This window comes from Parambassis ranga, chromosome 7 (genome assembly GCF_900634625.1).
Source record: "Parambassis ranga chromosome 7, fParRan2.1, whole genome shotgun sequence".
Classification (NCBI taxonomy): Eukaryota; Metazoa; Chordata; class Actinopteri; family Ambassidae; genus Parambassis; species Parambassis ranga.
This window is the reverse complement of record NC_041028.1, coordinates 22,376,265-22,389,697: the sequence shown is the minus strand read 5'-3', so window position 1 is coordinate 22,389,697 and position 13,433 is coordinate 22,376,265. Positions and strand designations below refer to the sequence as shown.

Here is a 13,433-nt window from a genome sequence, read left to right as displayed (position 1 = left end):
CACACACACACACAGAGTCAGAGCCACACACACACAACATGGAGTCAGAGCCACACACACACAACATGGAGTCAGAGCCACACACACACACATGGAGTCAGAGCCACACACACACACACACAACATGGAGTCAGAGCCACACACACACACAACATGGAGTCAGAGCCACACACACACACAACATGGAGTCAGAGACACACACACACACAACATGGAGTCAGAGACACACACACACACCATGGAGTCAGAGACACACACACGCACACAACATGGAGTCAGAGACACACACACGCAACATGGAGTCAGAGACACACACACACAACATGGAGTCAGAGCCACACACACACACACACAACATGGAGTCAGAGCCACACACACACACAACATGGAGTCAGAGCCACACACACACACAACATGGAGTCAGAGACACACACACACACAACATGGAGTCAGAGCCACACACACACACAACATGGAGTCAGAGACACACACACACACAACATGGAGTCAGAGACACACACACACACAGAGTCAGAGCCACACACACACAACATGGAGTCAGAGCCACACACACACAACATGGAGTCAGAGCCACACACACACAACATGGAGTCAGAGCCACACACACACACACACAACATGGAGTCAGAGCCACACACACACACAACATGGAGTCAGAGCCACACACACACACAACATGGAGTCAGAGACACACACACACACAACATGGAGTCAGAGACACACACACACACCATGGAGTCAGAGACACACACACGCACACAACATGGAGTCAGAGACACACACACGCAACATGGAGTCAGAGACACACACACACACACACACAACATGGAGTCAGAGACACACACACACACACAACATGGAGTCAGAGACACACACACACACACACACAACATGGAGTCAGAGACACACACACACAACATGGAGTCAGAGCCACACACACACACACACACACACACAACATGGAGTCAGAGACACACACACACACACACACACACAACATGGAGTCAGAGACACACACACAACATGGAGTCAGACGCACACACACAGAGTCAGAGACACACACACACAGACACACACACACAGTCTGATACAGGAGTTCATTCAGGTTAAACTCACCCCTCATCACACACGGCGTAAACTTTCTCTCCGATGTATGAATTTCCTTCATAGTCAAAGTGTCCATTGAGTAGATTTCCGGCATAACCACATGATCGCTCTGTCAGAAATGAGAGGTTAGATCCTCAATAAAAACACATTTAAGCTGCATTTATTGGAGGAAGGCTGAGGTCAAATGTTCCTGCCATGCTTAAAGAGAAACATCTGGTCTGATACAGAGCCAGGATCAATCTGTATTTGCACCTGTTCAGATGAGCTGTACAGTAGATGTTATTTTATTTTGTTGTTGTGAAATTCAGACTTTGGAGTTTTAGAAAAAGCATCTATTGTTGAAAAATCCATCGTGCTGAGACCAAAATAGCCTTACTCACTAAATACTATATATATAAAATAATGCAAAATATAAGCAATACGTTTTTACATCGGAAGAAGTTACTTAAAGTATTTAAACTTATTGAATTTATATTAAGAGCATTCCCTGTGTTAGAGCACATCAGATATAGAAGAACCTTTTACACAATATAATAATAAATAAAATAATTTGGAGCGACAGACTGTATACATGTGTCGTGTTTGGATTCTAACATGAAAACAAAATGAACCTACGTTTAATCATAAAGGCAACTATTATGGTTCATACCAACCAATTAAAAAAAAAGCTAAAATAAGTAAATGGGCGCCTGATAACATTTAGATTGCTCACTTGGCCCAGCAGGGGGCGCCAGAGAGCTTCACTTCTTCCTAAAATTAAACCAATCAAATACATCACTTCTTAGATATGCGTGAATCTTCCTAATAATCCACGTTCTGTGTGTAAACAGCGTTAAACAGCGTGTCTGTGCATCAGGCGGATACGGATGTTCTTACTTTCGCATTTCAGGCTGAGTTTGCTCCACTCTCCGTCACTGCACTCCACAGATCTGCTGCCTCTGTACGGCGTGAAGTCCTCGTCGCATTTGTAGTAAATCTTCTCCCCGCTGCTGAACCTCTGTCTGTGTTTAATGGCCAGTTTTGTGTGCGGATATTCAGGCGGAGCCGAGCAGTCCTTCAGAGCTGTTTGAGTTCAGAAGATCAACGAGCATCACTTCAAAACGTTCAAAACAAACAAATAACAATCTTAAGAAAAAAGAATTTAGTTTTTTAATTTACCTGAAACGAGTGAGACAAAGGACAAAACCAGAAAACTCCAGCTGAATGTCCTCATGTTTGTCTGTAGTTCGTGCGTTCCGTGCGTAAAAGAATCCACAGAGGCTGATTACAAAGTGCCAACAGGAGCGTCACATGAGGCAAGTTAAAGGCTGGATGAAGAGAGGCACTGCCCAGCTGATTGACATAACACTGCAGGAGGAAAACATGAGGACAGACATGGAGACATGTCCAGAATCATAAAACCCACAGAAGGTAATAATGTGACACAAGAGGAAAAACACTCAGGGAGCTAAATATACAGGAAGGATAAAAAAAGATATACAGGATAGAAAGAAAGTCAAATTAGTGGATGTTCCATCTTTTAATAAACAACCGTGGCCTCACTTTGTTCTGCAATGAGTGTGGATATTACTCAGAGCTGTTTTATCAGTCCATTTATTCAAGGACTGATTCAGACGTCAAAGCAAATTTCGAGATTAAGTTCTGTGAAATGCTGCTGATTATTCCTCTCTGTTCCTCCTTCAGTTCCCAAAAGAATCACTGAAAAAACATGATAAAAAAAACATGGAGTGCTGTAGAGATTAGAGTGAGTCAAAGTGAAATCTATAAGGCAATCACACCATCATGATTAAACAGGAAAAGTAAAAGGCTGCATGTGTGTGTTGCATCAAAGAGACACACAAATGACACACACGATGACATTGGAGACGTTTCGAGAGTTAAATTTAGTGTTGAACTTGTTTACACATGAAATACACGATTAAAAAAATGATGTGCGTGTCTGGCTCTGGAGTGTAGTAGACAGGAAGTCTCCTCCAAATGAGCTCTCTCACACACACACACACACAAAGCAATCTTTATAACAAGTCTAGAAACAGGAATCAGAGGAGGAACAGTGACATTTAAACAGAGACCCATCGGAGAGACCTTAAAGAAGAGAAGCACCTTACAGCTGTGTGGACAAGTGTTAGATTAGCATCTCTCGAGAAACTGCATAATTAGAACAAAAAGGTGCAACATAATGACAGAGCAGCAGCACTGTCATCCCACCGACTGCCTGAAGGGGGTGACAACATTTCCACACTGTAGCTTTAAAGCTCTTAAAGTAACAAAAACAAAGATGCCACAGTGTTTGTGGAGTTTTAATGCAGCTTTATGTTGTCGGAGTAAAAAGCAGAATGTAACAAAGCTGTTTGTTTATTTTACAAGACAAATTCTATACATCAGCATCTTACAGTGAAATCACTACTAGAGAGGAAACACACAGTAGTTCCTGCACTTATCATAGGAGTCGCTTATAGGTTAAGTCAGCTGGCACAAACTAAATCATTACACTTAAAATATGTTTACATTCTGTCAGATCAGCAGAAGAACAGAATAGCTGGGAATGTTTAAATTTAGGTTAAAGAGTCACTTTAAGGCTGTACATGGCTTCCCTCTAGAGAGGCACGCTCTTACACTGAAAGTGAAGGCTTTGACTGGCTTTCATTGAGGTATACATCATGTTCTACAGGACATGGTTATTAAGAGTCTTATTTAAGACTAGATGAACACATGCTAGAAAGCGACAGACAGACTGGGTGGATTCCACTGCTGGTCCTCAGAACTGGTGATGAATCCATGTGGGGATTAAAGGACTGAGATAACTGAGGTGGAAAACAGATGTTCCACAGAGAGAAGCTAAAAACAGGTCTTTCTTTAAGTCCTTACACTGTCGTCTGTGTCTGCAGCACTGAAACCGTTCAGAGACTCCTGCAGGATGGAGAGAGGGGAGATGTGGAATGCATTAACAGAAACATAAGACCATAACAGGAACAAGGCGTTTGTTTTGGCTGGCCTGAACCTGAGCTAATATTAAAATCTGAGGTCATGAGCCATCTCTCTCCAACTGTTGAAATGCAGTCATGTCAATATAAAAGGTCACTTTGTGGGCAGCACAGGCAAAAACATCAGAAAACCTGACAGTGTCCAAACCTACAACATCCAACACCCTCCTGAACAGAGTCTGGTTTGTTGTAAACAGCCGTGTACATGGACACCTGCTCATTACTGTAGTTTATAAAGTCAGCTTTGACCTTCTGAACATAAGGAACTGACATTAAAAAGTCATCAAATGAGTAAAAATGTAATTATTAGGATGGGTTATTAAAATAAACATACAGTATATGTTTGACATTTCATTTAAGGTCCAAATATTGTGTTTAACCATGCTTAAATGAGTAGAGGCCACATTCCTTCTTCCTCACATTTCTAAACATTCTAGTTTGATTTCGGAGGCTTACATCATTTTACGTTATATTATACTGACACCACTGTGTGACAGTGGGGACTGGGGTTTTTATGCCTCTCCTTTCACCTCTGTGACCAAACGGCTCGCATTTTGTTTCATCTAACCAAATGACAGACGTCCAGTGTGGATAACCTTTCTCCTGGTCGTCCCTTGCATACTTCATGTCTCGCTTGGACTAGAAAATGTCTTCTCTGATACTTCAGTTCCAGACTTGGCTGTATCCTTCACTAGTGTCTTGGCAGTTGCTCTCGGCTCTTTAGTCACGTCTCTCACTAGTTTTCTTGACCTCTGCCAGTCTTGTTCTGCACTGTGTGACTCTCTTTGGATTTCTTGATAATACTTCTTGAAGCGAGGCAGCTGGACTTGCAGAGTTTCTTGAAGACATTTCGCTGCCTCAAAGCAGCTTCGTCAATTCTTACAACCTCAAACTTGTATATCTTTCTCTATCCACTTTATAGGCATTGACAAAACATTATTTGTTTTAGTGTGTGTACTGCAAGATACCAGAAAAATACACCAGGGTCACTCACTGCTTAGCAGCGATTTGGAGTAAGGGTAAACAAAGAGGAACATCAAAACCTTCACATTTGTTCCACATACTGACCTCACTCAGCAGCAGTTCTGCCCCTTCAGAAGCCTCAGAGAACTGCAAGCTGGGTAAAGTGGGGGCCTGGGACATGCGGGCATGTGGAGGGTTACCCACGCTGTAAAGTCGAGGCCTTTTAATCTGGTCTTGGCTGGACAGCGGGGTGAAGCTGTTCCTCCTCAAGAAGGCTGGCGTCACCTGGTCTGTTCGGACTTTCTTCTGCACAGAGGCGGACACGATGGACTCATTGACACATTTTTATATGTTACGCTAATTAAAGCTCTCGTCGGTCTGAAGTCACTGAGTGAAACACAACAGCCATAAATAGAAAAGCCATTGTTGTGTTGGTCTTTACAGACAGGACACTCCTCACACCGGTTAACAACTCAGTAAATGTGTTTATGTGTTAACACCCACTCTGTCTGAGACTCACCACAAATCAGCACAAACTACGCACACAGAGAACCGATATATAGAACAGATCAGAACTTGAAGGGACTGTACAATGCCCCCTTTTGTTTCTGAAGAGCTTATTCTGAAGTTCATTGAGAAATGAATGGTGTTTAGCCACACAAGCGCCACTTACACGTGTTCGGTTACAGCTACTGCTCACCACCTCTTCACACATTAACCAAATGTGTTAATAAAACATATTATATCTTATTTGTTTGATTTATAGACAAACGGAAGCAGGTGGTGCAGTACCGGTACATATCAGAATCTTATGGGCTGCAATTCAATACAGGTGTCACGTGATGGTACCACTGAGACTGACCACCAGGTCAACCATCTTGAGTGTGCATGTCTCCAGTGTGCTTCATGGACAGCGTTAAATGTAGCATCAAACACATTAAAGGGTCTGAAGGGGTCATACTATGTGCGTGCTGCATGCAACAGTATGCACTTCTTTGGAACAGGGGTCTATGCTAAAGGTAGTGGCTTTCATGGAGTCTCTTGTTGTTGCCTAGCAACTACACAGAACTCACTGTGCATGATGAAGAAAAGGAGGAGCTGGTGTGCAGAACCCAAGCTGCTCCACTCTCCTGTCATTTCAGGTGTTTACAGTTTCATTCATTAACCACCTGTTCATCAACATGATTGACAGGAGGCTGGACAAAGAGTTAACATTAGGTCAATACTGATATGTTATCGCCACATCGCACAGACCTACAGTGACTTTTATGCTTCCTGCCTGGAGGACTGGACCTGACCTCTGAGAGCTGAATCACAGACTGCAGTGTGTCATTTTGGGTTGCAAACCCTAAAAATAGTCCTGAGAGCAGTTTGTCCAGTCATAACTGTGAGGCTTTAACTGATCGCACAGTTCCAGCTGCATACCATGGACAAACACACACACACACTCTGCACACAGTAACAAACTTTCTGAGAAAACTGACACGTCTGTGACATATGAAAAAGGTCGGGAGCTTACTAATGGTCTGTCCCTGTGAGTGTTGACAGCCTCCACCTTCAGGTCAAACATTTCCACGTTACATCCTAGTGGAAGACGAGAAAACACAAGTCATGAGAGAGGGGAAAAAAACAACAACAAAGGAAGGCATTCACAGAGTTCTGACTTACCATAAGCCACAGGGGTGAGTTTCAGGACAGTGTGCAGGGGACACTTTAGGTAGGGAAGATCATCTGTTCCAACACAAACCAAAACGACTAGTCAGACTTTCTCTGCTGTGGTTATAAAACAGTCATGTTTTTGCAGTCCCCTACATGTTTGTGGATTTGAAAAAACACGCCTGTGATGGCTGAGACAGAGTACATGTCACTGTGGTGGATGATGTCCCATGTGCAGCAGGACAAAATTGCAGTCAGAGCTGCACCCACACTTTGGTTTCTGTGGCTGAGCCTTTAAAACAGACGCTGTAGCAGGGACCACTTCCTGCTAACACCCAATTGTGGCTTTAATTTCAGGCTTTATTTTCCACTCTACCACCCGGGTCTGTTATTTTTTTACATGGTGCCCACTGTCAAACAACCATATCCTTTTTTTATATTTTTCAGAGGTTAAAAATAATAGATTTTTCCTTTTGCATGTTTATTTTATCTCTAAACACCTTAGTCCATCATTGTCAGAGATACAGTCCACACCTTTAAAAGGGAGCAGCCTAGAGCCACCTCTGCTGGCTCCCATCAGTGTGAAGGAGCCGTGGATGAGTTAAACTGTGCTATTCTTAGAAGGTCTTTGCAGCAGTCTGGAGCAGTTTGGTGGCTGGACACAACATCCAGCTAATAAGCTCACCTAAGCCTGTGCCTAATCCTGTTTATGAGTTAGGAAAACAGGACGGACTAACGCCACAAAAAGACAACTTTGATTTACAAAGTCTGGACCATGAGGCTGTGGTCACGTATGTAATAATAATGTGACCTAAGGGTTCATCTTCATGCGTGTCACGCCTCTAACCTGCACCCTTGTCCAGGAAATAGGCAAGTAAGCAGCGCATGACGGCCTGATGACAGATGACTAGGACGTTGCCCTGTCGCTCCAGCTCCATGATGACAGGCTCCAACCGCTGAACCAGGTCTTGGTAGGACTAAAGAAAGAGGGATGGAGCCTATCAATCAAAGATCATTCAGTTTCAAAATAAGCTGTCACGTGCCTGCTATGTTTCTCCACAATCTCCACATGTTTTTACAGCTGTAGATAAAAGTGATCTGAGTGATTGAGTGATTTTCATCCTATAAAAAGACACACTCAACTCCTACCTCTCCTCCAGGGTAGCGGTAGTGATACTTGTCCTGTTCTCTCATAGCATACTCCTCTGGGTACTTTTCCTCAATCATCTTATAGGTCATCTCCTCACACACTCCCTGACACACAAAGAAATAACAGTGAGACTTAAAACAGTTCTCACTGTCACATCAAACATCTATCTGGAGACGTACAGCGTCTATTTCATTAAGGATCTTCCACTGCTCGTAGGGGACGCCCAGCTCCTCTGCAGTCTGGATGGTGCGCCTCAGCTGGCTGGTCCACACTTTCAGGTCTGACAGTCGATGCTCCTCCACAAAACCTCTCAGTGCTGCAGCAAACTGTTAACATACAAACAACACAAGACACTTAAAGACACATCAGAAGTTTCATGGTAAATAAAGTAATTTGTCCAATGTTGAGTTGTTTATTATATAAAATGGCAACTGACAACTGAGCTGTGTACACAATACAGAGTAACTAACTTGTGAAGTAGCAATGCCTTGGAGCTGTGGATAAAGGCAGAGGAAAAAGAATAGAAAGATTTAGAATGAAAGCACCTGCTTCCCCCTCTCTGACAGCTCAGAGTCACCCCCGATGCGTCCCTCCACGTTGTGATGGCTCTCTCCGTGTCGGCAGAGGTAGATGGAGTGGGAGTGTACGTGGATGTTCATGAGGTAGTAGACTATCTTACTTTGGATGTAGTCCTGCACCCTGTTGACCAGAAAGCGACGGCCAACGTTGATGACCTGAATGAAGGACAGGTTCCTGCACAAAACAGAAAACAGATTACAGAAAATAAGCAGCTCAAGGACAAAGAAGGGATATCTTGTACTTTTGGTGTAGTCTACATGTGGGACAATCTGTGACAAGAGCAGGGACGCAAAAAAACAACCGTTCTTCTTCATTCAAATCAAACATGGTACACAATCGTGTATCATAATAAAAACAAACTAAGAATTGGAAAAAAAAAAATTAAAAAGTTACACTAAATCATTTTTCAATGAGCTCTTGCTGCCACCTGCTGGACATTTTTTGCAACTACACACAATCTCTACATGATCCACAAACAACTCTGCCCACTATGTTAGTGCTGAGTGTTCTTATGCAATAGTTACTTCTTACTTGTCATGTTTGTCTGGATCTAAAGGCTGGTAGGTCACTTTGTAGCATTCGATCCTCTTCAGAAAGTCCTCCATGACACTCTCCCTGTTCCTCTCAGGGTAATCTGGGCTGGACACCTTCACTTCCTGTTTCAAAGACACATTTACATCACAGCTGCAGGCACAAAAATGTGTAATAACTACACAAAAACATCACTGCACCATTTACCATAATGTTTTCAGCAATGACGTCAGGATCATCACATATTGATTCCACAAAAAACACCTACAAATAAACACATATCATGACAACAAATTAGAAAGTATGACCTTCATAATGGCAGTAGTTAAACTGACCTATTTAAAAGGACATTCTACATGTCTTTTTATTCGTAAATCTTCAGTGTAATTCTGACCTTGTAGGCATTTTCCTTCGCAAAACCTAGAATGAGGTTCCTCCTTTCTCTGGTGGTGTTGGTGGCATCAAAAACCTGATAACATAAAACATAGAAATTGTACTAAACAGAGACACACATTCTGTTTATTCTTGTGCATTCTTACAGCAATCTGGCCTCCCTCCTCATTCAGATACGCTTTGACATCCTCCAGTGCCACCAGAGCACACTGCCTGCAGAAACGTAATCAGAACAACAATCAGGAAATCAGAGCACTTTATATCTTATCTTCAACCACGCAGAAACTTTCAGAGCTGAACAGTAAAGCCAAAGCGGAAGCTCAAGCTTTTTATGACCACTTGAGGTTGGCTCAGTCCCCAGAGACCTTCTGTTTCTGGCCTCTATTTCCTTAAGAATTTAAAGGGCTAGGATGAACTTACAAACCTGACTTGAAGTTACACATAATTGTGGACATAGCTTTATTTGAGTGACAGCTGAATGCAGATACAGATGTTCATTTCAATATTAAGTGAGGCACTGAAAAGTTGGCGAAAGTCTGAGCCACCACGAGCTTCAAAATCTTTGTAAGCAGTGATTAACACATAATGTGGCATCATTTGTTCACGGCTGACCTGCATGAAATGCACCCAGAAAGAGGAATCACTCTGCAGCAGGTTTATATAAAAGGGGAACTCAGCTACTCACTTTCTAATTTCCATTGCCTCCTTATTGTCATGCCTGAAGAAGTCATAGGACTTGTACGACTTCACAGCTTCTCTTCTATAGACTCCGAGGTTAAATACTGCAAGAGATTTACAGGGGACACACAGAAATACATGCAGAAGCAGTGAGAAGGATTAGGGTTATATGTATTGTGGCAGAGACCTTTATGTAAATTACATCTGCCAAACCAGTTCTGCTGCATTCTATATAGGGGAAGTGTACAACTACAGAAGCAACTAGAGCCAATGATGTGTGGTGATAAACATCTGTTTTGCAAGATTGTGACTGAAGTTTATTCTCTGAATGCTGAGTGCTGGCATAACCTTGATTTAACCCTCTGAAATCTCTGTTTACATTTTTTAGACACTCTTGGCTCACGAGTAACATTTTTTTCCAAGTGTCCACAAGTATTATTAACAGTATCAACAGAAGTGTAAGTTCACCTTCAGATATTTAGGCATAGTTTTTCTACAAGTGAGTAAACCAGGGCTTCCTAGTTTGTGTGTTTATTGTATATTGCAGCACAAACACTTTCTTCATAGGATGATTGGTGTAATTTTTGGGGCTAACAGACCTGCAGACACATGTCTGTACTCTACTTTTCACCCTAAAATGTCAGATCAGACTGCACTGACCTTTCGTTGGCACTCCGATCCAGTTGAGGTAGCGTGTCAGTTTCTTGGACATGTAGGTTTTCCCTCTAGCGGGCAACCCAATCATAACAATCACAGTCGGAGAATTGGTCATGTAGGAGGCCCATGCTGCACACACACACACACAAACAACCATGCAGACAGATACATAAATGTCAAACAGCAGTCTTTTTTATGATGACCTGTCTGGAATAAAAGGGCAGACGTGCACATACGGAGTGTACACTGACAGCAAGGTGCAGGGGAGGTTGGGTAATAATCCAATGTCACCTCTGCAGTGCTCACTAGCTTGCTCGTTCTAATATTTCCATCATACCATTGTCCTCTCTCTGTTACTGGGTAATGTTTCCTCAACGTCCTGCTGCTTAGCAACACAATTTAGTAATCCAGTAAAACCTTGGAACATGAAATGTAAAATCTTTTTTCTTCAATCTTCTGAGCAACGGAAAATAAAAATATGTGTGAGGAAAGACAAATATGTGAAAAACAAAGATGCAGCAAGACTAGACTTGACTTGAGATCGCAGCGGCAAGAATATCTTCAGGAACATGCACATTCAAAGGAATTTTTGAGCCGCCCCACATTGCGGTTTAGAAATTCCTCAAAGCCTGACTGTGAGGTTAAACCTAAAGTCATCTCATTGACATTTTTACTGAGCCTTGTTACAGTTTTACTGCCCTTCAGGGCTGTTACTGCCTTTATACATACACCCACACACTGTATGCATGCTAACAAGCAAACAGAAGGTGTGTCAGTGTTGACCTTTAACAATCAGAGCCTGGTGAACTCATGCCCAACAGAGTATGAAATCTACAGCCCAGTGTAACGGCATCATATTAAATGTTGGTGGCACTAAAAGTTCAATTATTAAAAAAAGAGACAGGTTACAACCCTCCATGTCCACAATTCACCTTCACAGAGGACAAAAAAGTCCACTCACAGCACTTTTTCTCTGTCCGTTTGGTCTCAGCCGGGCCTTCTGAAGCAGCCGCAGGTCTCCGCTGCCTGGCAGCCATGACGGGTCTGATCTGTGTCCGGCTTCCCTGTCACGGCTGGTCGGTGGACAGTGAACTAAGGTCACTGGGGACTTTGGTGTAACATGTCAGATGCTGCCTGATGATACAGCAAACAGAGGGGTGTGCAGATGGCAGTGCATGGAAATGAGGTTATAATACTCCAGAATGAACTGTCAAAATGCTGAACAGCTGAAAGTATCAGAGCATTGGAAACACTCAAACACCTGTCCTGGAATCTTGACTTGTTTGCTATTATTTTATTACAGGTGCATCCTCCTCTATAACAGACTTATATGATGTATAAAATGATGCTCGGCTGCTAGCCAAACAAACCACAGCAAATCAATGTAGGTTAGCTCCAGTATCAGTTCACCAGTTCTGTCAAAGTCATAAGAAACGTTTACAGGATGTGTTTCAGTTACAGTGACAACAGAGTTCGTCATCCTGTCACATACAGTGGAGCTGTGTATAGCTAAAGTGTTGGCCTACAAACTTCATCACTTCTGCTTTCACTGGAATAAATACGAGGAAGATAAAACCGTTCCGGAAAATATGAGATATAACCGAAAACTTCCAAACTCACCACAGAATAAGCAGGTGGCAGACATATTCTCTAATTTGTCGTTGTTACAGTTCTGCCATCAGCGCCGCCGGAGACTCTTTTCTTGCCTTTAAGCTCCGCCTCCCCGGTGCTTGTTGCCGGAAGTTCACCACTGCTGTCAAAAGTGTCACTTCCGGTGGCGTTTTCCAAAATAAAACCTTTAAAATTCACATTTTGAAATCATAGCAAAAAGAAAAAAAAGCTGTTATTGACATGTTTTTAAACAGCTGTATGCCCATACACTATTAACGTTGTTTTTTTGTTTTTACTTTTTCAAGCAATATTAAATTGTTAACAAAGAGTTTTAATTTTATAATTCTATATTTATTCTATATTTTTATGGTCGATTTGAACACCTTTAAAGTCCTTTTAAACCAATTACTGATACAATTAAAATTCTATTCTGTTTTAAAACAGTTCTTTATTATTTTAATGTAGATTTTCTTTGTCAGTCAATTCCCTATAGTCAGAAATCAGCCACCAGGAGATGCTGTGGGATGTAACAGGATGCAATGGACAGCAACTTCTAATATAGCTTTTGATTTGGTGTGGTGTAACTATCTTTGCAATAAACTAAAGTCATATTAACACCAACAAATGAATAATTATAAACATCTGACAGCAACTTGAGAGACATACAAATTTAATACCAGCTATACCAGCATCTGCAAAGGGTTTTCCACGAGGCTTTGGAAACCAGGCTAGGATTTGTACTTATTAAGGCACACAGGAGCATTAGCAGTGACTGGTATTAGGCAATAAGGCTTGTCTCACTGTGTGGTGTTCTAATTAATTGAAACCGTTCGGTGAATATGTCAGAGTTGAATATCCATTATTTAAGACAGATTCATATCTTCCAGCTCTGATTACTGTTAGTATTAGAAAACAATTTTGTACTTAAGAGGATAAAATAAAAGACTATTTTTGACCCTTGTTTTATTTTAAGTTATAAAACCAAAAAACATTAAAAGCAAAAAAAAACCCTTTTGGATGACAGAGAGGCTTTCTGATCTATATTTTTCTGCTCCAAATCAAATAATTACAAATAAAAGAATCGAGGTAATTTGCTCAAACAT

The 13,433-nt window shown here is 41.9% G+C and overlaps 2 protein-coding genes across 3 annotated transcripts in view; both read right to left on the bottom strand.

The window, feature by feature from the left end:
• Positions 1–2,690, bottom strand: part of LOC114438514 (complement component receptor 1-like protein) — a 15,838-nt gene extending 13,148 nt beyond the window's left edge. For both annotated transcript variants that reach the window (XM_028409932.1, XM_028409934.1), the window contains exons 1-3: positions 2,287–2,690; positions 2,005–2,190; positions 1,138–1,237 (exon numbers count right to left, since the gene is read on the bottom strand). In XM_028409932.1, the coding sequence (XP_028265733.1) occupies positions 1,138–1,237; positions 2,005–2,190; positions 2,287–2,341 (341 nt within the window). In that variant the 5' untranslated portion in view covers positions 2,342–2,690. The remainder of the gene's footprint in view (positions 1–1,137; positions 1,238–2,004; positions 2,191–2,286) is intronic.
• Positions 2,691–3,410: 720 nt separating this feature from the next.
• Positions 3,411–12,475, bottom strand: LOC114438513 (6-phosphofructo-2-kinase/fructose-2,6-bisphosphatase 2-like). The gene is made up of 16 exons (XM_028409931.1): positions 12,340–12,475; positions 11,681–11,853; positions 10,723–10,848; positions 10,070–10,166; positions 9,531–9,597; positions 9,386–9,460; positions 9,199–9,255; positions 8,992–9,116; positions 8,427–8,634; positions 8,061–8,207; positions 7,881–7,985; positions 7,579–7,708; positions 6,744–6,806; positions 6,595–6,659; positions 5,181–5,381; positions 3,411–4,038 (listed from the first exon to the last, which is right to left on the bottom strand). Exons 2-16 carry the CDS (start codon positions 11,754–11,756, stop codon positions 3,985–3,987), a joined length of 1,596 nt encoding a protein of 531 aa, XP_028265732.1. The 5' UTR covers positions 11,757–11,853; positions 12,340–12,475; the 3' UTR covers positions 3,411–3,984.
• Between the last annotated feature and the right edge of the window lie 958 nt (positions 12,476–13,433).

Coding starts and splice junctions, on each gene's coding strand:
- LOC114438513 (XM_028409931.1), bottom strand. CDS start 11,756: ATGGCTGCCAGGCAGCGGAGACCTGCGGCTGCTTCAGAAGGCCCGGCT. Junction 6,807..7,578: donor TTTCCTGGACAAGGGTGCAG/GTTAGAGGCGTG, acceptor GTGTTGGAACAG/ATGATCTTCCCTACCTAAAG. Junction 6,660..6,743: donor ACTCACCCCTGTGGCTTATG/GTAAGTCAGAAC, acceptor GTCTTCCACTAG/GATGTAACGTGGAAATGTTT.